Source organism: Salmo trutta, chromosome 2 (genome assembly GCF_901001165.1).
Source record: "Salmo trutta chromosome 2, fSalTru1.1, whole genome shotgun sequence".
Lineage (NCBI taxonomy): Eukaryota > Metazoa > Chordata > Actinopteri > Salmoniformes > Salmonidae > Salmo > Salmo trutta.
Genome location: NC_042958.1, coordinates 62,742,395 through 62,768,406, shown reverse-complemented (window position 1 = coordinate 62,768,406; position 26,012 = coordinate 62,742,395). Strand labels below are relative to the sequence as shown.

General features: G+C 42.7%; 1 protein-coding gene and 1 long non-coding RNA gene across 6 annotated transcripts in view; one reads left to right on the top strand and one right to left on the bottom strand.

The window, feature by feature from the left end:
* Positions 1–656: 656 nt before the first annotated feature.
* plekha4 (pleckstrin homology domain containing A4) lies at positions 657–24,516 on the bottom strand. 5 transcript variants are annotated; one of them, XM_029710594.1, is made up of 24 exons: positions 24,233–24,513; positions 21,543–21,615; positions 21,298–21,396; positions 20,980–21,052; positions 20,764–20,864; positions 20,511–20,629; positions 20,108–20,305; positions 19,631–19,946; positions 19,322–19,381; positions 17,282–17,431; positions 14,503–14,574; positions 14,113–14,193; positions 13,686–13,838; positions 13,421–13,519; positions 11,174–11,282; positions 10,906–10,991; positions 10,610–10,714; positions 10,389–10,479; positions 9,882–9,928; positions 9,259–9,393; positions 4,809–5,318; positions 4,098–4,216; positions 3,325–3,449; positions 657–3,067 (listed from the first exon to the last, which is right to left on the bottom strand). In XM_029710594.1, the coding sequence occupies exons 1-24, from the start codon at positions 24,271–24,273 to the stop codon at positions 1,758–1,760; spliced, it is 4,272 nt and encodes a 1,423-aa protein (XP_029566454.1). In that variant the 5' UTR covers positions 24,274–24,513; the 3' UTR covers positions 657–1,757. The 5 variants fall into 5 exon arrangements, with proteins under 5 accessions (XP_029566454.1, XP_029566436.1, XP_029566445.1 ...); XM_029710576.1 differs by having other exon boundaries at positions 4,737–5,318; positions 24,233–24,512; XM_029710585.1 differs by lacking the exon at positions 24,233–24,513 and adding an exon at positions 22,562–22,714 and having other exon boundaries at positions 4,737–5,318.
* LOC115160251 (uncharacterized) overlaps positions 22,055–26,012 on the top strand; it is a 38,274-nt gene continuing 34,316 nt past the window's right edge. The window contains exons 1-2 of the long non-coding RNA XR_003869054.1: positions 22,055–22,087; positions 22,246–22,309. This is a non-coding gene — a long non-coding RNA (uncharacterized LOC115160251). The remainder of the gene's footprint in view (positions 22,088–22,245; positions 22,310–26,012) is intronic.

Sequence of the window (26,012 nt, the reverse complement as noted above, 5' to 3'; positions counted from 1 at the left end):
CAAACAAACACCTGATTAATTATAGTCTACAGTAAATGGCTATGAGAGACAGCTAGGCCATGTTGACAGACAGACAAACTTCACCATCGTACATGGACCACACCATGCATAATGGGGACTTGTGACATCCTTAATATGACAAGAACCTAACAAATGAAAGTGAACATGGTGTGCATTAGGCTAGTTAGCATATAGTTTATAGCCCTTCTTAGACACATATCATCTATGTTACAAATGTGTTACAAATGTGCACGATTTGACTGCGGCCAGATAAGTCCTTTTTGTGATGGTGTTACCTTATCAGAATTAGGCCACAGGAATGAGGAGGTGCAGTGCAAAACATCAAAAGCTATATGCTACTCACACAAACAACTATTTTAGTTTTGAACGTAGGCCATGATGTTTGTATTTTCACTCACTACACCAACCAAAACTATCTCAGAGTGGACATGTAACAGAATTTCTAAATAGTTGTTTGTGTCTTGATCTGACCGGCCAGTTCTTTGAACAGCAATGAAATTAGATGACACATATTTATGTTACTAATATTACGCAGGAGGAAGTCTTTTTTATTTTAAGACCTACATGGCACAAAAGCATGTGAAACTATCCATTCCGTGCTGAGTATGGTAAGAAAACCAATACAGACAACACAATATGACAAGAATGCTATTATATGTTTATTACATCAAGTGAGCAGCTTGTACATTTATCATGTTGTTTTATGGATATGTCGACGTGTGAGTAGAACCATATACTATGTATATACAGTATACTAGCCTATATTCAATTTCCATGCATGTTCTTTCAAATAAATAAATAAACAAGACACTGTTTGACATATACATTTATGAAGATATTGATAGCATATCTCAGGGCAACAGATAAGCTGGGTTGAGTTAGGCAGAGTCCAAACAGAAGGTAGGGCTGTCTTTAAGAGCGAGGAAGCCCAGAAAGAGGTGATGTAATGTGTTCTCAGACAATGATGTCATCGACTGAGACACAGCTAGGATTTAAAGTGACAAAGGCATTATTAAAAACCCAGTTCAATTCTGCGTTATGCCTGGTCAGAGAAGAGTTAATCAGAGGAGCAGCAGACTAGAGGACCAGCGTTGAGGAAAGAAAGCGCTATTGATGAAACGAGAGGAAATATGTCATACATATTCGTAATGTTCTAATAATACAGCCTTAGTGCAACATATGGTAATGCCGGACATATGTTTATTAATTAGGACATTTGAGATACAAAACGCGAGCACAGTTCATGTTATATAGTGAGAACAATAATACGTGTTATTGGTGAACAATGAACAACCATCCAACTGTGATACGTAGGGTTATATTTGCTCAGTGTTAGATATGTAAACTGGGTGGAATAACTGTAACCTCGGGCCTTTTGACATGCACTGTGCATTAGTTTATTGCTAGTACTGTACCCTACATTGTATTCATACTGCATATGATCACAGTATACACGCATATCCAGGTCTTATGGTGAATTCCATTTTCTGTTGGCAGCATATCCTGATCATCGATTTCATTCACTTTTCCAGGACATAACATTGAAAATAACTTTAGATGTTTAACTGTTTTCATTGGTAAACATCATCATCATTCTCCTTTCCCAGATATCTCTCTTTTCTTCTCCTCAATACACGATTTCTCTCTATCACTTTCATACCCCCCCCCCCCATCTTGCTCACTCAAGTCTCTATTGTACTACACCTTCCTTGTCATCCTCCATTTTTGTAGTCCCTCTATAAACTTGTCCGCAGTACTGTTACTCTGCCTCTGCCAAATGAGGCACTTCGATCCGTCATTTCCTCCTCGTATAGGCCTAGCGAATTGGTTTTGGATAGGCCACGTCTTTTTTGGACCGCGTCGTTTCTCTCTCCACTTAAACTGCTATTGGCCACCTTCAACTCTCCAGTTCCCTCCTGTTCTACCTTCATATCTACTGTTCCACAATTCTCTTGTCCGGTTTCTGCCCTTCCACACATATCCATAAAGGGGGCCTGTTCTGATTCGGGATGATTCAACGATTCGGGATTAGGTTTCCTCGATTCCTGACTTTGCATGATTTTCCCTTGACTCTCCTGACTGGGTTCCTCTGTCGCTTTGGGCAAAGCGTCATTGTCCTGTATCTCTTCATAGATGCATAGGTCATGTCCTGGTTTGGATGAGACGCGTGATGTTTGATTGGCAGATAGTGATTCGTTCCGGTCCTTAGATGTTAAATCTTGCTGCTCATTGGTTGTAGTGATGTCTCCACTATCGTCTGTGGCTGTACCATGACTTGTGGAGGATTCTGAAGGGCGGCAACCTTCGATTTGTTGGTCTGTTGGTCTCACCACCCTATAGGTCACTTCATCTGCTGTTGAAATCTCATTGGTTGCCCCCTCAATCTCTTCTCCCTGATTGGATACTGATCGTCCATCAGTCATTGTAATGTCCGTGTCTGACAGATTGATGTCGCTTGTGATTTTATAGAAGAGTGAATGATTTTCCAACATTTTCTCTAAACTTTCACTTACAGAAAATGTGTCACCGTTGGAATCAGTTCCTGCATCGTGAGATGTTGGATCATTGTCCACATTCAAGGTTTCCTTTTGGCACAATGACTCTATTCCGTGGTCCCGTAAAGGTATGAACTCTCGCCACTGATTGGTTGAGAGGAACCATTCTGCTTTCAGATTGGTGGACAGAGAACTGCTTTCAACGTGATAGGATAAGAGTTCCTTTTGGTCTTCTTCCTGTTCTTTGTCTTCGCACCTCTTGAATTGCAGGCCTCCATCAGTTTGGTATACAGTCATCGAGGAGATCTTATTGGAGGAAGTGGATGGTTCCTTTTCTTTTTTACATTTCATGATACCCTTTCTGTCACCGTGACCTTTGTGCTGTGTTTTGTTCCCAATATGACCCTCATGACCTTTTATATGCCCCTTCCCCTCATCTTCATAAAGAGGTTTCTCTCCAGGGGTCGGAGGTTCTACTGTCCTGTTACTACGTAGAACCCTCCCGTCACTATGACACCAGCCTCCGCAGACATCCTCATAAGGCCCAGAAACTGAAAAGTACAAACATTTCTGGAATTGGTGTGATTCTCTGACAGTAGAAGAGCGTTGACTGTATAATTACCGAGAGCAACGTAGCAGAACTTTCAGCATGCATTTATCAAAATAACTCTATCACATCAAGCCAGCATGTGTGTTTGTACTTAGGCATTATGAGTGATTCAGAGGGGTTGGGTTAAATGCGGAAGACACATTTCAGCTGAATGCATTCAGTTGTACAACTGACTACGTATCCCCCCCTTTCCCTTACCTGGCGTCTCCCGGCTCTTTCTGGCCTTGTCATAGGTCTTCTGTGTAGAAGGGGTGTTGTGGAGCTCCTGTCTCTCCATCCTGGTCAGTGGATGTCCGGGCACCACGGCACTCTCTCTGACTGCACTAAGTGAGAGAGGGGAGGAGATTCAGAGGGAGAGAGAGAGAGAGAGAGAGAGGGGGAGGGAAAGAGAGAGAGGCACAGGGAGGCAGAGGGACAAAAAGAGGAGGTGGAAGGAAAGCCCTGAGATTAAAGCTAGATTCGTAGATGCATGCAAACTCATAAGAAAAACACATGACAAGAACATATAGCAACACAGAGACAGGTATACACAATCTATCAGTGGAGGCTGGTGGGAGGAGCTATAGGAGGACCGGCTCACTGTAATGGCTGGAATGGAGTAAATGGAAGAGAGTCAAACGTGGCTTCCATGTGTTTAATGTGTTTAATACCGTTACATTTATTCTATTCCAGCCATTACAATTACCCCCCATCCTCCCATAGCTCCCCCCACGAGCCTCCATTGCAATCTATCTATGTACAGTATTATATATAGAGTAATTGATATCCCTTCTAATAAGTGTCTCTCTACATAGTGAAACACACTGAGCTGTCACAGAAGGGATTCATCATAACCCAGCATAAACAGACACACACACACACCCACCCACACACACACACACACACACACACACACACACACACACACACACACACACACACACACACACACACACACACACACACACACACACACACACAATGAACCCCACCTCCGGATGACTCTCTCCCTGATCCTCTCCACACGTCTCAGTTTGGCCTCTCTCTGCTCAGGGGTGAGGCAGAGGTCAGAGTCCGGGGCAGATGTTAGGAGAGTGGCGTGTCCCTCAACCTGTGACATGAAAGCCACAATCCTGAGTCTTTGTCTGTATTTCATGAGGCATCCATAAGTTATATTCTTTCGGAATCAATGGGTGTATATCATTATATCATTACTTGAAATTGCAGTTGAACAGAAGGAAATCTTCCAAATTGTGACTTTGAGATATGTGGCATGCTTATTAACTGTACAATAGTAAAAGGTGAAACTGTCATTAGGGATGACCTAATGTCACACACCGGAAGCTGCTGAGGGGATGACGGCTCATAATAACGTCCGGAACGGAGTGAATGGAATGGCATCAAACACCTGGGAACCATGGAAACCATGTGTTTGATGTATTTGATACCGTTCCGCTCCGGCCATTACCACGAGCCCGTCCTCTCCAATTAAGGTGCCACCAGCCTCCTGTGGTGTCACAGTTGTTTGGCGATCACTGGCTAATTAGTTTGTAAAAAGCCTTTATTAGAATGTGACTCGTGTTTCATAACTGAAATAAGAGATGAGATGAAATGAACTGTACTCATCTCACCTTCTCTTCCTCCCTCTGACATCCTCCCAACACTTCTCTTGTAGTGTCATGACCCCCATCCTCCTTTCTTACCCTGGGATCAGAGGCCCCGCCTCCATTAGAGGCCACACCCCCATTGCCCACAACGGCCCGGTCACGACCCTGCTGGGGCCTCAGGGCCTCCACAGCAGACTCTGTGTTGGACGCCTCTTTCCAGGGGTCCTCTCTGGAGGATCTGGTGGTGACATTGTGGCTCTGCTGGGCCCTGGTTGCATTGAGCCCATAGGAGTTCTGCTCTTGCCTCGCTGAAGCTAGCTCCTGTAGAGCCTTAGCCAACCGTTTGGCCGGCGGCTGCTCCTGGCTCATCTCTCTCATCTCTGCCTGGGACCAATTGGAATTTTTATCAGGCATCTCGAATAACTGCCTTCTAGGCGCTTTCTGGAGTATTTGCTTGCTTTGCTCTGTCAGTCTTCCTGGAGGAATCTGCTCAGGCAGCGGAGTGGCCAGCTCGGGAGGGGGGTCCTCGACAGAAACGCGTCGGGCAACCAGAGAGGACGGCAAGACGGCTGTGAGGACTCTAGTCACCCTCAGAGGAAAGGGGGCCTAAAACAAAAAAATTACTCACTCACATGTACAGTGGAGGAAAAAAGTATTTGATCCCCTGCTGATTTTGTACGTTTGCCCACTTACAAAGAAATGATCAGTCTATAATTTTAATGGTAGGTTTATTTGAACAGTGAGAGACAGAATAACAACAAAAAAATCCAGAAAAACGCATGTCAAAAATGTTATAAAATGATTTGCATTTTAATGAGGGAAATAATTATTTGACCCCTCTGCAAAACATGATTTAGTACTTGGTGGCAAAACCCTTGTTAGCAGTCACAGAGGTCAGACGTTTCTTGTAGTTGGCCACCAGATTTGCACACATCTCAGGAGGGATTTTGTCCCACTCATCTTTGCAGATCTTCTTCAAGTCATTAAGGTTTCGAGGCTGACGTTTGGCAACTCGAACATTCAGCTCCCTTCACAGATTTTCTATGGGATTAAGGTCTGGAGACTGGCTAGGCCACTCCAGGACCTTAATGTGCTTCTTCTTGAGCCACTCCTTTGTTGCCTTGGCCGTGTGTTTTGGGTCATTGTCATGCTGGAATACCCATCCACGACCCATGTTCAATGCCCTGGCTGAGGGAAGGAGGTTCTCACCCAAGATTTGACAGTACATGGCCCCGTCAAATGATGCGGTGAAGTTGTCCTGTCCCCTTAGCAGAAAAACACCCCCAAAGCATAATGTTTCCACCACCATGTTTGACGGTGGAGATGGTGTTCTTGGGGTCATAGGCAGCATTCCTCCTCCTCCAAACACGGTGAGTTGAGTTGATGTCAAAGAGCTCCATTTTGGTCTCATCTGACCACAACACTTTCACCAGTTGTCCTCTGAATCATTCAGATGTTCATTGGCAAACTTCAGACGGGCATGTATATGTATTCTTGAGCAGGGGGACCTTGCGGGCGCTGCAGGATTTCAGTCCTTCACGGCGTAGTGTGTTACCAATTGTTTTCTTGGTGACTATGGTCCCAGCTGCCTTGAGATCATTGACAAGATCCTCCCGTGTAGTTCTGGGCTGATTCCTCACCGTTCTCATGATCATTGCCACCCCACGAGGTGAGATCTTGCAGGCTGAGGGATCTTGACAGTTCTTTTGTGTTTCTTCCATTTGCGAATAATCGCACCAAATGTTGTCACCTTCTCACCAAGCTGCTTGGTGATGGTCTTGTAGCCCATTCCAGCCTTGTGTAGGTCTACAATCTTGTCCCTGACATCTTTGGAGAGCTCTTTGGTCTTGGCCATGGTGGAGAGTTTGGAATCTGATTGATTGCTTCTGTGGACAGGTGTCTTTTTTACAGGTAACAAGCTGCGGTTAGGAGCACTCCCTTTAAGAGTGTGCTCCTAATCTCAGCTTGTTACCTGTATAAAAGACACCTGGGAGCCAGAAATCTTTCTGATTGAGAAGGGGTCAAATACTCATTTCCCTCATTAAAATGCAAATCAATTTATAACATTTTTGACATGCGTTTTTCTCGATATTTTTGTTGTTATTCTGTCTCTCATTGTTCAAATAGACCTACCATTAATATTATAGACTGATCCTTTCTTTATCAGTGGGCAAACGTACAAAATCAGCAGGGGATCAAATACTTCCCCCCCCACTGTATAGGCCTGCATATATACATATATGAAGTTTATTTCCAAATATTATTCACAAGTTTGTCACATGTGTTTTTTCACTCGAAAGGATTGCTTATGGTACCTTCATGTGTGTGTAAAATATTACTGTTCTAAGATTTTTTATTCATTGATTAAAACATTTTTTTTTTGCAAAACTCTACACATCCATTGTTTAGCTGGAATGGAATGTTTGTATACTGTATATTTGACACAGTGCCTTCAGAAAGTATTCATACACCTTGACTTATTCCACATTTTGTTGTGTTACAGCCTGAATTCAAAATTGATTAAATCAAAAATGTTCTCTGCAATCTATACACAATGCCCCATAACCACAAAGTGAAAACATGTTTTTAGAATTGTTTTAAATTGTATTGAAAATGAAATATCTTATTTACATAAGTATTCACATCACTGAGTCAATACATGTTAGAATCATCTTTGGCAGCGATTACAGCGGTGAGTCTTTTTGGGTAAGTCCCTAAGAGCTTCGCATACCAGGATTGTACGATATTGTTCAAGCTCTGTCAAATTGGACCCCTGCAGTCACTCGGAAGGCCATTCTGTTTTTTTTTATGCCCCCCAAATATCCATAGTCCTTGCCGATGACAAGCATACCCATAACATGATGCAGCCACCACCATGCTTGAAAATATGAAGAGTGGTACTCAGTGATGTGTTGTGTTGGATTTGCCCCGAACATAACACTTTATATTCAGGAAATAAAGTTAATTTCTTTACCACATTTTTTGTAGTTTTCCATTAGTGCCTTATTGCAAACAGGATGCATGGTTTGGAGTATTATTATTCTCTACAGGCATCCTTCTTTCCACTCTGTCATTTAGGTTAGTATTGTGGAGTAACTACAGTGTTGTTGATCCATCCTCAGTTCTCCTATCACAGCAGTTAAACTCTGTAACTGTTTTAAAGTCACCATTGGCCTCATGGTGAAATCTTAGAGTGGTTTCCATCCTCTCTGGTAACTGAGTTAGGAAGGACGCCTGTATCTTTGTAGTGACTGGGTGTGATGATACACCATCCAAAGTGTAATTAATAACTTCACCATCCTCAAAGGGATATTCAATGTCTGCTTTTTTATTTTTACCCGTCTACCAATAGGTGCACTTCTATGCGAGGCTTTGGAAAATCTACCTGGTCTTTGCGGTTGAAACAATGTTTGAAATTCACTGCTTGACTGAGGGACATTGCAGTCCATGCAACTTATGTGACTTGTTAAGCAAATTTTTACTCCTGAATTTATTTAGGCTTTCCATAACAAGGGAGTTGAATACTTATTGACTCAAGACATTTTAGCGTTTAATTTTTTATAAAAATAAAATAATTTCTAAAAACATAATTCCACTTATGGGTTATTGAGTGTAGGTCAGTGACACAAAATCTAAATGTAATACATTTTAAATTCAGGCTGTAACACAACTAAATGTGAAAAAAGTCAAGGGGTGTGAATACTTTCTGAAGGCACTGTATGTGGTTGTCTCACCTAGCTATCTTAAAATCAATGCACTAACTGTAATTCGCTTCGGATAAGAGAGTCTGCAAAATAACTAAAATGTCAAATGTAAATGTTTTACACACAGATCTCACATTACTGATTATTTTATTTTATTTTAATTCTATGGATATATAGCGTCTTGGAATGAAACTTAATATTAACATACAGTATGTGTACACTGAGTACACAAAACATTAAGAACAGTCTCTTTCCATGACAGACTGACCAGGTGAATCCAGGTGAAAGCTATGATCCCTTATCGATGTCCCTTGTGAAATCCACTTCAGTCAGTGTAAATGAAGGGGGGGGGGGGGGGACACAGGTTAAAGAAGGATTTTAAGCGTTGAGACAATTAAGACATGGATTGTGTATATGTGCCACTCAGAGGGAAAATGGGCAAGACAAAATGTAAGTGTCTGATAGTAAGTGCCAGGCGCCCGGTTTGTGTCAAGAACTACAACGCTGCTGGGTTTTCCCCACTCAACAGTTTTCCTGTGTGTGTCAAGAATGGTCCACCGTTCAACGGCCAACTTGACACAACTGTGGGAAGCATTGGAGTCAACATGGGCCAGCATCCCTGTGGAACACTTTCGACACCTTGTAGAGCCCATGCCTAGATGAATTGAGGCTGTTCTGAGGGAAAAAAGGGGGGGGGGAGTACAACTCAATATTAGGAAGGTGTTCCTTAATGTTTGGTATACTCAGCGCATTGTACATATCCATACAACGTTGGATCATAGGTTCACATACATAACGGATCATACATAAATCCATTACACACTAATCCTCATAGAACCAACCTCTTCTTTCGGTTCTGAACTTTGATACTGGGTTTGGCTGGTGGGACCGGACATGGGCGGTTTCCTCCGACTGGCTACCCTTTCCTGGTGTCTCCTCATCCTCTCAATCTGCTCCTCTTCACTCATCCTTCCCTTCTGAGGGTAAAAAAAAGGATGCTTTAGTACAACGTGTACGACTCCAATGCACAGAAGTCATGACTGGTTGCCGGGAACGACTGAGAATGCCAGAGCATGCATCAGTAATAGTGCTAATAGAAAATCTGTGATATTGTGTGTGTGTGTGTGTTTGAGGAAGAGAGAGAGAGAGAGAGAGAGAAACACTGCTAACCGTAATGCCTAACCTTATATTAAGATAAAATGTAATTTTTGTTTTCATGAATTCTTCGATGTCGCCCATTTTGACTTTGCAGCTGGCACATCAAGCATAAACCACCCAGACCTACCTCCAGGGCAAAACTCATGACAGTAAGAGTCAACTTGCTACATCGTTTTTGAATTTGGCTTTGACTGAAAGGAAATATATATTTTTAAACCTTTCAGTTACTGTATTCGTATTCCATCAAGTGCTTTGCTTTTGAAAAAGGTGCAGATGGTGGAGACGTAGATTAATTAGACAATCTTACTTTATTTGTGGTGTCTGGTGTGGACCATCTTGAACTAGACTGAGATTCTGTGGGTGACAGAGATCGAGGGAGGGAGGGAAAAGGAGTGTATAAGAAATAGTAATTGATAACATGAGGAACACCTGACAAAGAAAATACAGTACAATGTACCACCATCAGAAGGGACGACTGTCTCCAAGACAATTAAGTAACCATTAAGTCTATGCTGCTGTTTGCCATAGTTATATCATACCGGTACACTCTTAGAAAAATGGTTCCAAAAGTGTTCTTCGGCTAGTCCCCATAGGAGAACCCTTTTTGCTTCCAGGTAGAACCCTTTTGGGTTCCAGGTAGTACCCCTCTGTGGAAATGGTTCTACATAGAACCCAAAAGGCTTCTTCAAAGGGTTCTCCTATTGGGGACAGCCAAAGAACCCTTTTAGGTTCTAGATAGCACCTTTTGTTTCTAAGAGCGTAGATAGGTAGTTCAAGTACTTGATAGTAATAAACCCCATATCATACTAGCTACCTGATGTCTCTCTCTGTGTCCTGTCACCATGGAGATCAGATTGGCTGTTTCCTCTTCTGTCCAATGGATCTACAGGGCCACCGTAGATGCCCTGGAGTACACACACAGATATCACGGAGGGAGTTTCCCCTATTGCTAGATCTACAAAATGGAGTGCAAGTGGCCAATTTGGAACAAGGGTAGAAAATCAGGATGCAACCTATGTCTCTCTCTATACTCACCTCGTAGTTCGGATCAATCCACACATGCCCCTGTTCGCTTCCCTGATTGGTGTCTTGGAGCTCCTGGGGCAAAGGGGGGCGGGCCGGAGGCTCTGATTCCACCCCCTGACAAAATCATAAACATCATTAACCACCAACAGCGCCCTTATAAGAACATTGAATCATATGCCTTATCCAATATTCCTTTGGATATATTGACAGCGTGCAGAGACCCCACTCTGAATTTGTATCATTCCACAGAACTCTATAGTAACCTACTAGGGCACTGGTATTGTAGTATGGTAGTCGTACTGTACCGTTGGCAATCCACTCGGCATCCTCTCTGTTGGAGATCCAGGGGTCCCCGGGTGGGAGGATGACTTCTGGAATACTCCTGTGGGAACTTAGAAAAGACACACACGAGGTGAAGAGAATAAGTTGATACAAGAGCCATTCTGTACACTGTATCTCTATATATCTGCCTATGGTTGCTCTCTCTTTCAATGTGTACATGCCCTATTCATTCCTAAGCATGAGCAATATGAGGAAATGTTCAGACAAAGTATGAGTGTTTCCGACAGTTACCTGTGTGCCTCTGGAAGCCCAGCAGGACCCGAAAGTTATCCCTGTTGACCCTGAGACCAGAGAGGATGTCGTCCATCATCCACAGCTCTCTCTGGGCCTGGGACTGCTCCTGAGGAGGGACAGGGGGGAGAGGAACTTTGGTTTTTCTACACAATTTAACATGACCCATGGCCCTTCTAACCAGATATTTTTTTTTTGAAAAAAAAATGGCTACATTCATCAAGAGCCTCCGGCCCGCCCCCCTTTGCCCCAGGAGCTCCAAGACACCAATCAGGGAAGAGAACAGGGGCATGTGTGGATTGATCCGAACTACGAGGTGAGTATAGAGAGAGACATAGGTTGCATCCTGATTTTCTACCCTTGTTCCAAATTGGCCACTTGCACTCCATTTTGTAGATCTAGCAATAGGGGAAACTCCCTCCGTGATATCTGTGTGTGTACTCCAGGGCATCTACGGTGGCCCTGTAAGATATCATTATTAAACATGTTTAATAATTAAGGTTTCTTCCTAGGTTCTGGCCTTTTTCCTAGCCACCGTGCTTCTTTTTTGTACAAAATTTTATTTCTCCGTTATTTTACCAGGTAAATTGACTGAGAACACATTCTCATTTACAGCAACAACCTGGGGAATAGTTACAGGGATGAATGAGCCAATTGCAAACTGGGGATTATTAGGTGACCATAATGGTTTGAGGGCCAAATTTGGAATGTAGCCAGGACACCAGGGTTAACAGCCCTACTCTTTCAGTAAGCACCATGGGATCTTTAATGACCTCGGAGAGTCAGGACACCTGTTTAACCCATCTGAAAGACAGCACCCTACACAGAGGCAGTGTACCCAAACACTGCACTGTAGAATGTGGATATTTTTTTTAGACCAGAGGAAAGGGTGCCTCCTACTGGCCCTCCAACACCACTTCCAGCAGTATCTGGTCTCTCATACAGAGACTGACCAGGACCATCCCTGCTTAGCTTCAGAAACAAGCCAGCAGTGGTATGCAGGGTGGTATGCTGCTCACTTCTTCTACACCTGCATTGCTTGCTGTTTGGGGTTTTAGGCTGAGTTTCTGTACAGCACTTTGTGACATCGGCTGATGTACAAAGGGCTTTATAAATACATTTGATTGAGTAATTGAAATGTGATAATATTAACAATTTTGATGATTGATGAAAGACCGAACTAGGTCAAAGGTAATACAAAGGCCAAATCAATTCTAAGTAACGTCAAACCAAGTCTTTGAGTTGATTTGGTCATGCAACGGTGAACACGGTGAGCTTGCCCCTATCTATTTTTTTGTCCCTAAGTTAGCCGTGGCTTTTGAAACAAAACAAAGCCGTGGATGACCCCATAGACTTCTTTCAGGGTACATGGAAAACTAGAAGTTTAAAAAAGTGACGATGACATTTTATTTGGTCCCTTCAAAAACACCCATCGAAACACCTTAGAACAACATTTAGGCGAGTTTCGTACCCTCAGCATATCATCAAATAATGTGCTCGGAAGGAGGAGTTCTTGTGATTTAGCCTGCGTTTTGTGACGACGTCGGTCTATCAGGTTTAACAAGCACCTTTATTAGGGCTTTGATTGATAACCACTTTTTAGGGATGGTGAGAGCCAGGTGTGGCAGACCTTTCCAATGCTGCAGTACAGTACATTCCTCTGAATACTACGTATTTTCTGTATTATATTACTACTCTATTAATTAACATTTGTTTTTATGATAGTGATAAGATGGACCGTCACACTATTGTACTGTCTATTTTAGGACACATTGGGGGTATCCGAAACAATGTGTACAAATGTGTTTGATGAAACTTTTTCAATCTGGCCTTATAAATAACACAAATATCTGTCTAATCAGGTTCTGGCAAATTTCAGTCTGAATGAAGTATGCGTTAAAATGACTGAAATGCATCAGACATGTATTGGAAAACTCAGGAAAGAAGAAGGAAGATCCTCAGGCAATCATTGTGTATTTCATCTTTCCCAAAATGTTTGGTTTAAAAGCAGCTTTTTGTATTACTGTGAAATAATAAAACTGGACGGGGACAAAAATTGAGTTTCAGAATGTCGCGGGGACCCGTCAGGAATATATACCTTATGTGGGTGAAACCGACCATTATGGGTATGGGAAACATTTTATGAGTTGCAGTGTACTGTATCCAATTCAAGAACATTGCAATAATATAAATGTTATAAGAGAACGAGAGAATCTGTGAAGTGTGACAAAACTGAGGAGTCTATACTTGTGGCATCCCGAAATTACAGACGTGCTGCAGGTGTGATCGGAACACAGACAGCTCGCTCTCCATCCTCTCATACTGGCTCCACACTCTATCCATTTCCTGTACCAAAAGGTCAACAAATGTACTTCAATTAGGGGTTATGAAATCAAGTTTAGGTTCATAATATGATCTTGCTGATATGGACATCAATGAACATTTTTGTTCAACACTAGTACATTATAAAACCATAAACAATTAGTTTAAAAAAAGGTATCAGTTCCATCACCAATGAGACGTCACACATCCTTGCTCGGATAGTGACCAGTTCTTCCTGGAGCAAAGCCTTCTGGGTGAGTGCGCCTTCCTGTCCTCGGAGTCCTTGGTTCCTCCACTCGTCCAGTTGCAGCCTGGTCATCTCTAAGGCGCACTGGACACTGTCCTATACGAGAGGGAGAGACGGGATGCGTGGAAAAAGTTTGCACAATACATACTACACCGTCGTAATACAGGAAAGGATTGTAGAAGCTTCCAAAGGAAAATGTCACCAGATTAAGCCATTGACTACACAGTCAAGTCAAAGTCGAAGTGAAGTCAAGACAACGTGTGTGTGAAGTGTTGAGTGAATAACAACAATCTGCACTATTGTTGTATAGTAGAAAAGCGAGGACAATGTGTACGCTATGGAAAGGAAACTGTAAGCTGAAGGTACTGACCTTGTCAACTTGTAGATGGGCCAGCTCTAGAGAGAGAGACTGGAGAAGCTTGTCACACCCACACAGTCTAGTCAGCACAGCCTAACACAATAAAAAAAAACAGTTAATCAATCAAACACAGTTCAATATGGAGTGGGGGGGTGCTGAGGAATATTTTTTTACATTGGGATAGGGAGGTGCTGACGAGTATTTTTCTCCACTAATACAGGAGTAATAAAAGCCTAGTTTACACATTTTGTGGACATACATTTAAAAAATAAAAAAAACGTTTTATGATTCGTCAGCACCTCTACTCCCTGCGGCTATGGTTCAATTAGTGAAAAAATACAATATAGAAATCAGTGAAACAATACGAAGGATATATTGACTGCATTTCACAAATATTCTTACATCTGTTTCACTCTCAAGAGGCCTGACGGGTGGCGGCGTCTCTCGCTCTTTGAACAGCTCGGGCTTGGAAGACTGTAAGCAGAGAGTTGATGACAGCTCGTGACCTAACCAATTCGATTTTCATACTGATTTTGATACACGTCCTCCTATAACTCAAATGGAATCCCAAATCGCACAAGGTATCACGTATGAGTTCCTTGTGAATAATGGAATGTGTGCGCGTACATTAGAAAGTGAGCGCACCCAAATGCGCTTACTCCCAGCTTGAATAAAAGGGAATCTTGGGTAAAGAATATCCTTGTTTGTGTGTACATGTTTCTGTTTGAATCAAGTTTGCTTGAGGGAGTGTTTTCTTTCTGTGTTTTGTAGAGCCATCGTCTCGTAATGCTACACAAAACATCGAAATATTTTTGAGACAAGATATATACGTTCAGATATAGTTTGTCTCTAAGTTCAATTATTATGAAATGAGTTTGCCCATGAACTCCACAGTCGTTGATACATGCTTTATAGTGCATGACAAAACAGGCTGTATGGCTACTGCCATTATTCTACTTTGCAGAAATGTAATGGTGTTGAAACATAACCTTTGACCTCAACAGAGTGTAGTAGGCAATTCATTTCATAATCACCAACAACACATTGATCTGAACACACTGAAGCTACGACAGCCTCATTTTGCCAAAACTGTAGCTAGCTACATGTGGCACAAACAACAGAAAACACATAATTGTCAAACAACGTATGTGACAAACAGAGATTAAAAAAATAGACAAATACAGAACACAAAGGCTATCACTAGACAAGACAGTTTACAGTTATTGGACTCACTCGCCAGTAGCTAGACAACAACAGAACGGACAGACGGCAAACATCTCTCTAGGATGCTAGCTGTTCCATAGACCTCCAGTTATTTCACGTAAATTAGCAATTGCGCAAAAATGGTATCCACTAGTTCATCTGACTCTGGGGAATATATACTGCTCAAAAAAATAAGGGGAACACTTAAACAACACATCCTAGATCTGAATGAAAGAAATAAACTTATTAAATACTTTTTTCTTTACATAGTTGAATGTGCTGACAACAAAATCACACAAAAATAATCAATGGAAATCCAATTTATCAACCCATGGAGGTCTGGATTTGGAGTCACACTCAAAATTAAAGTGGAAAACCACACTACAGGCTGATCCAATGTAATGTCCTTAAAACAAGTCAAAATTAGGCTCAGTAGTGTGTGTGGCCTCCACGTGCCTGTATGACCTCCCTACAACGCCTGGGCATGCTCCTGATGAGGTGGCAGATAGTCTCCTGAGGGATCTCCTCCCAGACCTGGACTAAAGCATCCGCCAACTCCTGGACAGTCTGTGGTGCAATGTGGGGTTGGTGGATGGAGCAAGACATGATGTCCCAGATGTGCTCAATTGGATTCAGGTCTGGGGAACGGGCGGGCCAGTCCATAGCATCAATGCCTTCCTCTTGCAGGAACTGCTGACACACTCCAGCCACATGAGGTCTAGCATTGTCTTGCATTAGGAGGAACCCAGGGCCAACCGCACCAGCATATGGTCTCACAAGGGGTCTGAGGATCTCATCTCGGTACCTAATGGCAGTCAGGCTACCTCTGGCGAGCACATGGAGGGCTGTGCGGCCCCCCAAAGAAATGCCACCCCACACCATGACTGACCCACCGCCAAACCGGTCATGCTGGAGGATGTTGCAGGCAGCAGAATGTTCTCCACGGCGTCTCCAGACTCTGTCACGTCTGTCACGTGCTCAGTGTGAACCTGCTTTCATCTGTGAAGAGCACAGGGCGCCAGTGGCGAATTTGCCAATCTTGGTGTTCTCTGGCAAATGCCAAACGTCCTGCACGGTGTTGGGCTGTAAGCACAACCCCCACCTGTGGACGTCGGGCCCTCATACCACCCTCATGGAGTTTGTTTCTGACCGTTTCAGCAGACACATGCACATTTGTGGCCTGCTGGAGGTCATTTTGCAGGGCTCTGGCAGTGCTTCTCCTGCTCCTCCTTGCACAAAGGCGGAGGTAGCGGTCCTGCTGCTGGGTTGTTGCCCTCCTACGACCTCCTCCACGTCTCCTGATGTACTGGCCTGTCTCCTGGTAGCGCCTCCATGCTCTGGACACTACGCTGACAGACACAGCAAACCTTCTTGCCACAGCTCGCATTGATGTGCCATCCTGGATGAGCTGCACTACCTGAGCCACTTGTGTGGGTTGTAGACTCCTTCTCATGCTACCACTAGAGTGAAAGCACCGCCAGCATTCAAAAGTGACCAAAACATCAGCCAGGAAGCATAGGAACTGAGAAGTGGTCTGTGGTCCCCACCTGCAGAACCACTCCTTTATTGGGGGTGTCTTGCTAATTGCCTATAATTTCCACCTATTGTCTATTCCATTTGCACAACAGCATGTGAAATTTATTGTCAATCAGTGTTGCTTCCTAAGTGGACAGTTTAATTTCACAGAAGTGTGATTGACTTAGAGTTACATTTTGTTTAAGTGTTCCCTTTATTTTTTTGAGCAGTGTATATAACTATCTCTTTAATAGTACTGAACGTGTAAGTGTTCCCCTAAATACCTGCAAGTCAAGTGCCATTATTGGTATAACTTATCAGCAGTGCAGGTACTAAATTACAAGTCTATGGTATATTGTCATCTAAAGTGCTACAGACAAAACACAACATTAACAAGTAACAACATAAAAAGCTAGTCAAACACAGACCACAGACAGACAGACCACAGACAGACGGGTTGTACCATAGGTGGCGGTAGCAGACAGACAGACATATGGCTGCGATGGTGATGGTGGTGGTGATGGTGGTGGTGTGGGGGGTGAGGAGCATGGGGAACTCTTGAAGTTGGGGGCAAAGGGGGCAATAAGTCTGTTTTCCCCCCTGTGGAGTAGCTCTGAATAGAGAAACAGGGCAAAAATATATACAATACAATACGTAATTAAGAATAAAGTGATATACAGGCAATATACAATAACATGGCTTATTATAGAAAATCTACATGCTAATAATGATGATTATGCAAATAAGTTTTACAATCAAGTTATACAATTATTTTCCTATAAATGCACTATGATGAATTATAATGTTATTACAATTACATACTGTAGGTATGTATTAACTCTCTGTGTACAGACAGTGTATATTCTTTGTTGATGTACAGTGCATTCGGAAAGTATTCTGATCCTTTGACTTTTTCCACATTTTGCTACGTTACAGCCTTATTCTAAAGTGGATTAAATACAATTTATTTCTCATCAATCTACACACAATACTCCATAATGACAAAGTAGAAACATGTCTTAGACATTTTTGCAAGTGTATTCAAAATTTAAAAAAAAGTGAAATATGACATTTACATAAGTATTCAGACCCTTTACTCAATTGTTGAAGCAACTTTGGCAGCGATTACAGCCTCGAGTCTTCTTGGGTATGGTGCTACAAGCTTGGCAGACTTGTATTTGGGGAGTTTCTCCCATTCTTCTCTGCAGATCCTCTCAAGCTCTGTCAGGTTGGATGGGGATCGTCGCTGCACAGTTATTTTCAGGTCTCTCCAGAGATGTTAGATTAGGTTCAAGTCCGGGCTCTGGCTGGGCCACTCAAGGACATTCAGAGACTTGTCCTAATGCCACTCCTGCATTGTCTTGGCTGTGTGCTTAGGGTCGTTGTCCTGTTGGGAAGTGAACCTTCTCACCCAGTCTGAGGTCCTGAGAGCTCTGGAGCAGGTTTTCATTAAGGATCTCTCTGTACTTTGCTCCAATTCCTCTTTCCCTCGATCCTGACTAGTCTCCCAGTCCCTGCTACTGAAAAACATCCCCACATCATGATGCTGCCACCACCATGATTCACTGTAGGGATGGTGCCAGGTTTCCTCCAGACATGATGCTTGGCATTCAGGCCAAAGAGTTCAATCTTGGTTTCATCAGACTAGAGAATCTTGTTTCCAAGCGGGCTGTCATGTGCCTTTTACTGAGGATTGGCTTTCGTCTGGCCACTCTACCATAAAGGCCTGATTGGTGGAGTGCTGCAGAGATGGTTGTCCTTCTGAAAGATTCTCCCATCTCCACAGAGGAACTCTGGAGCTCTGTCAGAGTGACCATCAGGTTCTTGGTCACCTCCCTGACCAAGGCCCTTCTCCCCCGATTGCGCAGTTTGGCCGGGCGGCCAGCTCTAGGAAGAGTCTTGGTGGTTCCAAACTTCTACCATTTAAGAATGATTGAGGCCACTGTGTTCTTGGGGACCTTCAATGCTGCAGAAATGTTTTAGTACTCCTTCCCCAGATCTGTGCCTCGACACAATCCTGTCTTGGAGCTCTGCGGACAATTCCATCGACCTCATGGTAGTCAACTGTGGGACTTAATATAGACAGGTGTGTGCCTTTCCACATCATGTCCAATCAATTGAATTTACCACAGGTGGACTCCAATCATGTTGTAGAAACATCTCAAGGATGACCAATGCAAACAGGATGCACCTGAGCTCAATGTCGAGTCTCATAGCAAAGGGTCTGAATACTTACGTAAATAAGGCATTTCTGTTTTTTTTATTTTTAATTACATTTGCAAACATTTCTAAAAACCTGTTTTGGCTTTGCCATTATGAGGTATTGTGTGTAGACTGATGAGGGTTTTATTTTTTTATTCAATCCATTTTAGAATAAGGCTGTAATGTAATAACATGTGGGAAAAGTCAAGGGGTTTGAATACGTTCCCAAATGCACTGTGTACTGTACATAAGGGGATTACGCTCTGCTGTACACACTGTGTATATTCACACTGTTTTGTACCTTTCCTAAAGCTCTTCGTCCGCTTGGAGTATGGTGGAGGGAGGAATATACAGGCGTGGGCTAGGGGGGGAAAAAGTCAACATGGAGATTGAGATAATTAAATCATTAAAAACCCAACGTTAATCCCAAACTTAACTAACTTCTTCTTTAATTATGTTGTCTTGTCTACATTTTAGTTTTACCTTGTCACAATAACACGCCACGTACTCATTGAATCCTTCTATTATTTGAGTCTCTACCCGGCATCTAAACCTTTCCAGGTGTTGTCGTAGAATAATACTACAAATCAATGAATCGTGTCCTCCTCACCCTGTTGATTGTTTGCCATCTCTCAGTCCCTGGAGTGTGGGGGGCGGATTGAAACTCCATCTTGGGAGACGCAGGGGCGTAACACAGGCTCTGTGGCGTCATGGGAGGATCCTCCTGGGGTCGAATATCAACCCGCCCCACTGGTGTGTGGGGTCGCGATCCCAATTGACCTCTGGGGGTCAAAGAACCTGTCCCCATGAATTCTGTGGGCTTGGGTGGTGTGTTAGGACCAGAATGGAAGGGGAGGGAATCCTCATCTGTCCGGTCTCTCCTTCTGCTGATAAATTCTATTGGACTGGGTGTTCTGGGCGATGGGCTAAGTACACAAAATAGCACAGAATACACAGAAGTCACCACCCCCCTTAGACAATTCCCCCAGAATAAACGTGCGACTTTCTAAATGTGTTTGGTGACAGAGACAGTGGCAGGTGACAGATGTCTAGACACTGAGGCTGCTGGCAAACCCTCCCGTTCTACCTTCGTCGCACGCTCCGTCTCCCTCTTGGTTCCGAATGTGGCGTCCCCATTCTCCCCCTGGTGACCTGACTTGGAATCCTCTGTGATGTGTTGGTGTGCGCAGCACTACGGGGACCACGGAGAGAGGGGGAATGAGGGACATCCACGGACTCACTGCTGCCACCTATCTGCGTGAAGTCCTGATAACTCGAGCAACGCCTGAGAGAACGGAGAACAGGAAGGATAATACATTTACACCATTTTTTGTTGTTGAGCATGATGACCGGATTATATCCTCTTTATAATGAAATAAAATACAGTTCTAACTGAGTCCTGTGTTATTATTATTGTTATTATTACATAAAGGTTTGATTTAAGGAAATCCAAACATGAAGAAGTGTCCAATAGAGCTCTGTACAGGTACCTGCTGATGGAGCTGTCTGCTTCCATACAGGCGGACTGACTGAGTGCTCTGACCCAGCCCAGCATGTCCTCCTGAGTGTCTGCACTGAAGAAGTAGGACCGCATTCCCTGGTGCACCACCTAATATCATATTAATACATTCTTTAACAGTGTGCACAGACACATATACTGTGTATACAGTATAAACACATACAGATACTGAACATAGAGTATCGGCAATAGTGAAAACGTGGAACGTATACTGGGTTACTTACTTTGAAAGTGTTTTTTCTGTTCTTGCATTCTCGCGGTGTGCAGAAGAGAATGTTGTAGCTAGGTAGTGGGATGCTACCCAAAACAGATTCTTCTCTGCTGTCTGCAAGAGAACGTGTCGAGAGAGAAAAAGAGATGAGAGAAGCTGGAGGAAAAAGCTGGAGAAAACGGCACTATTTATGTAAGGTACACACACGACAACAGTATTCTTTGCTCGCCTTTGTAGTAGAATAAACAGTAGTTAGACAGGACAAACCATCTTCTCTTCCACAGTTTCAGCCCAGAGCTGTCCTACATGGGACAAAGCATTTATAAGAACTATAAGATTTACAATTCGTAAGCATTTATGACAAGTAGAAACACGTTTGAAGCGGCTATAAGCATGAATAAACATTAACAAGCGTTCATGGATTATTCATGAGTTTTAATATAGTGTTACCGAAAGTCCTACATCCACATTCAATACAATGCCTGTTTAATTGCTACCTTGCAGTGATCCAAACATGATCTAGGATGTTCTGTTTACTGAACAGTACCTTCTTATTGAGCCAACCTCTTATCACCACGGGGCAGTTGGGGTCTCTCTTAGCCGCCCTACATCTCTTCCCAAACGTTTGTACCCTGTCATCACCGTCCTGTAAGAGTTTGAGAGAGGATCGTTGATAACTGTGCCGATGAAATAACCTCAGTAAGTGGTGATCTTCATGATGTTCGGTAGCGTTGAGCTTGTTAAACAAAAACGAAGCAAAGGTAGAGGTGGTTCAGGACAGGAGAGACAAACCTTGCTTCTGACAGGAAAAGAGGAGATTGTGACCACACTTGAGGCATGGCTCATTCTGTCCTGGTCCTCCATTCTGTGAGAAAGATATATATATATATATATATATATATATATATATATATATATATATATATATATAGAGAGAGAGAGAGAGAGAGAGAGAGAGAGAGAGAGAGAGAGAGAGAGAGAGAGAGAGAGACAGAGACAGAGACAGAGAGAGAGAGAGAGAGAGCAAGAGCAAGAGAGAGAGAAATTGAGAGAGAGAGACAGAGAGACAGAGAGAGAGAGAGAGAGAGAGAGAGCAAGAGCAAGAGCAAGAGAGAGAGAGATTGAGAGAGAGAGACAGAGAGACAGAGAGAGAGAGAGAGAGAGAGACAGAGGCACAGAGAGAGAGAGAGAGCGAGAGAAAGAGAGAAAAAGACGGAGAGAGAGAGAGAGACAGAGAGAGAGAGACAGAGAGCGAGAGAGAGAGAGAGAAAGAGAGAAAGAGAGAAGGAGAAGAAAAGAGGAAGAGGAGATGAGTGAGAGGAGAGGAGATTAGGAAGGTAAACATTGATTAACAAATGCATGCACTTCAGTGTCTGTATGAAAGATTTGCCATGAAAGAATGATACATTGACGCCTAATTTTACATAGTCAATACTAAAAAAAGGCTAACTGTGATCATAACAGCAAGAGGCCCATAATGGTTTGTACTACACAGCTTTTCTATGAAGAGCTGACAGTGGCAATACCAACCAGAAGACACCAAGCAAGCACAAACACTGGTAAGTAACAAATCAACAGCAACAGTCAATGGCGATAAGTAGGCCTAAACTTGATTCTCAATAACAACGAGTGTACTCAACAGGCCTTGCCTCACCAGACCAAACCAACATTACCAACACACTACTGCATACAACTATACAACTACACAAACCAAACAGTGTGTTACTCCCATCCAATTAATTCCCATCAAAAAAACGATGCAATTTGCTACCAAGTACAAAATGTAACATGTAACAAACACATATCCATACCGAACTGTTATCCGCTATCTGTTCCTTATGAGGGGGGGTACCGTAGTGTAGTTGCCCGACCCTTTCCCCCAACTCTCTCTCACAGGGTTCTATTCTGAGCCCTCACAGGCCCTGCCGTCCCATGGCGAAACTGACAGGTGACAGCTGCTTAGCCATGGTAGCAGGTGGGGCTCTGGGAGTGTGTGAAAATCAATATGGCGCAGAAAGAAAAGATGGTATGCGAGACATGCGAGGGGAGCGCAAAACGGCAGCACTAGACTGCACTGCTGAGGAGGACAGAAAAAAGGAATATAAAAAAGGGTGGACAGGGGGATGGGGTAACATGTTGAAGGCAAGGAAGCAGGAAGGGATGAAGTCATTGGAAATCCATCCGTTTTGTGTGTGTTTTGTTATGTCACTGTTACTGAATCCTGTTACAAGCTAGAAAGCTCCATAGCTACTGTCGTGGGAGCCCCCAGTTATTCCGAATGGTAACATTATTAATCTACGCGACTATCAACAAACTACAAATAAACGAGACATGGAGTAAGAGAAGACAACAAGAAGCCATTGTCAGGGATGATGGCCCTAGCCAACAAGGGTTTATGTGGGTGTAGTGAAATATTTGGAGAATCTCCTTCTGACCTGGTGGGGTCGCTTGCTAGCTTGGGGAACAGAAATGGAAAATGCTAAAGAGCGCTAGCGAAGACAAACAGAGTGTTTGTGTACCACACAGAGTGGGCTTTGTAGTCTTGCGCTCAAGGAGCCGGGAGCATCATGAGAATGCCGACAACGATTATGTTGAATAAATCACGCAAGGAAATCATCTCTTTCCATCTAAACACAATATCTCACTAACGGAGACATTTGTATGCCGACAGTGTTCACCAAGGTCCGAAAATCGTGACCTTCAACACTCAACACACTAGTGATGACCCTCTTAACTTATGAAGATTTTATAATGAAAAAAAATGACTTTGGATGGCAGCATAACGTAGTATGACTCTGAAGCCTATCAAACAAACTAGTTGATGGCTAAACACAATTGTTACATATCAAGTGTTTTTCAGCTTAGCTCAAAATAAGTTCAGTACCATGGTCACAAATTTCAACCACAAACAATGGGTCATATAATGCCAACTATACAGTACATAACATTTCAAAACGCAGATTACCTTACTGGGAATTCCTACAGAGTATGGATTACTTCATAAAAATACCAGTAGGAAACGTATTGTAACACAATATCAATACAATAAGGGCATTGTAGATTAACCAGTGAATCACTTGATTTACTGAGAAAATGGCAAAAATCACAAGGACCTGTTTAGTCAACCAATGGATATACAATAAGTAAGGACAGGTGTTATCTGTCTAATTGACTGTTTATCATTTATCTATTGATATTACAATGACTAATTTCCCACAATGAATTGTGCACTGTGACTTTTGATCAAAATATCAATATGTTCATTAATAATAATAAAAGTTAATTTGGTTACATTTTAAGTTTGTATTTTAGTTTTTTATAGTAAAGAAGCACCGTACAACTGCTTTTGAAATTGAACTGAATTAAATATGACTATTCTGTTTTTTTTGTTGTTGTTGGTCAAATTAAGACTCGAAAGAGTTCTCAACATACCATCTCATATTAATTTCTCAATGAATCATAAAGATGCCATATTGCTGTACCTGACCAATCGTGTCTGCCTGCTGGCTGTCTCAACCTCCATTACTTGGCTCTAGTCCTGAGTCCTCACAGCATCTTCCCAGGGTTGGCTGCTCTGTCCTGGCTATCACAATCGCCTGTTGCCTCTTCAGCCACAACACTATCCTACTCTACTGTACTTCAATATCCTAATGTGGTAATCTCTCTTTCTAGCTCTATCCCAAATGTTCTTCTGTGCTGGGTTTATCTGCACAATTTGTTCGGCTATCTACCTACGCTGTCCATTGACACTCAATCTGCCTTTCTTCCTTCTAACAGTGGGCTCTCTGTGTGCTCCCTCTTCCTCCCTCCCTCCTTTCCCCCCTCCCTCCCTGCCCTTGGCAGTCTCTCTCTTTCGCTGAGTGTGGGATTGTGATTTAGGCGTTTAAAAAAAACAGCTGTTCTCTCTCTCTTTCTTCCTCTCTGCCCTCCGTGACATTTTATTGCTATTCCCCAGTTGATCAGAATCTAGGTTTGTGCTAAGAAACTGGGGACACTGATGTGCGCACTGTTAAAATGAAGTGTTTTGTAACAGTTAAACTAGTGGTCACTGAGCTGCCACCAAGGTGTTCTGAAACATGACATAGTATGACTTTAAAAAAAACAACATTTTATTTAACCTTTATTTTAAAGTTAGTTAAGAACAAATTCTTATTTACAATGACGGTCTAGGAACAGTGGGTTAAGTGCCTTGTTCAGGGGCAGAACGACAGATTTTTACCTTGTCAGCTCGGGGATTCAATCTAGCAAACTTTCGGTTACTGGCCCAACGCTCTAATCTCTAGGCTACCTGCCACACTTAATCAAGAGTTGTGCAACACCTTGCAGAAGACGGAGAGCACTAACCTGGAAAAGGTTGAAAATGCTATTATGGTGTTTCGAATCCTGTTTAATGCAGAATTAGAGCCATTCTTTTTTGGCGTCGTTTTCTCTATCTAAAGCGCCTAAAACCCTTATTCTGGAGTTTGCAAATACTGTAAATGGGAGTCCCTCTTTTTGTATATCCCCAGCTCTTATATGGTGTGCTGTTAAACTCCTCATTGGTCATTCCAGAAGCTCAAATGTACAATATTATGTTCAAACAAAGGATATGAGAAAATATAGTTTTGTAAAAATACAAGTTATACATTTGTCCAGCATAATAATTAATGAATACAAAATCACTTTTTCAAGACATTACTTTTTAAAATATTTTATATTTTCTTTGCAAATGATCAAATGACAACAAAACATTAACAGGGCTTTCAGATTTTTATATTGATAAAGTAAGACAGTTCAAAAATCTGTAAGGCATTTATCATATTCATATTATTCAAAATCAAGGGACATATAATAATTAGGTGGGTGCTTACATTTGTCCTATTTCACACATGTACAAGCGTGAATTTGACTTTTTGTTGTTGCATATCCCACTTCACCCTGAGACACCCTTGGAGAGTGGGGTCAAAGCCATGGATCAACCATTATTGACAGCGAACCTGGAGAAATTAGGGTTATGTGCCTTGGTCAAGGCCACATACACAGATGTTTCACCTAGTCAGCTCCTAAGCACTAGGCTACCTGCCACCCTTAATATGGCATTACATTTCACATTCATTGGGAATGTTAGCAGTAGCACTCTTAAAAAAACGTGTACAAAAATTCAGCCTGGAGTTCAATGCGATGCGATGGTACATGGAAGGTTGTTCAGATGTTGAGCTATACAGCAGTCGCACAACTCAATCGCTGGTTGAAAACTGTTTTCTGCCCATCCCAAAAGATAGA

What these genes read in the sequence shown, in the direction of transcription:
- plekha4 (XM_029710576.1), bottom strand. Translation starts at nt 24,273, where the DNA reads ATGGAGGTTGAGACAGCCAGCAGGCAGACACGATTGGTCAG. An exon ending in ACAGAAAAAACACTTTCAAA is followed by an intron (nt 20,630 to 20,763) that starts GTAAGTAACCCA and finishes ATATGATATTAG; the next exon opens with GTGGTGCACCAGGGAATGCG. An exon ending in AAAGAGCCGGGAGACGCCAG is followed by an intron (nt 3,068 to 3,324) that starts GTAAGGGAAAGG and finishes TGTACTTTTCAG; the next exon opens with TTTCTGGGCCTTATGAGGAT.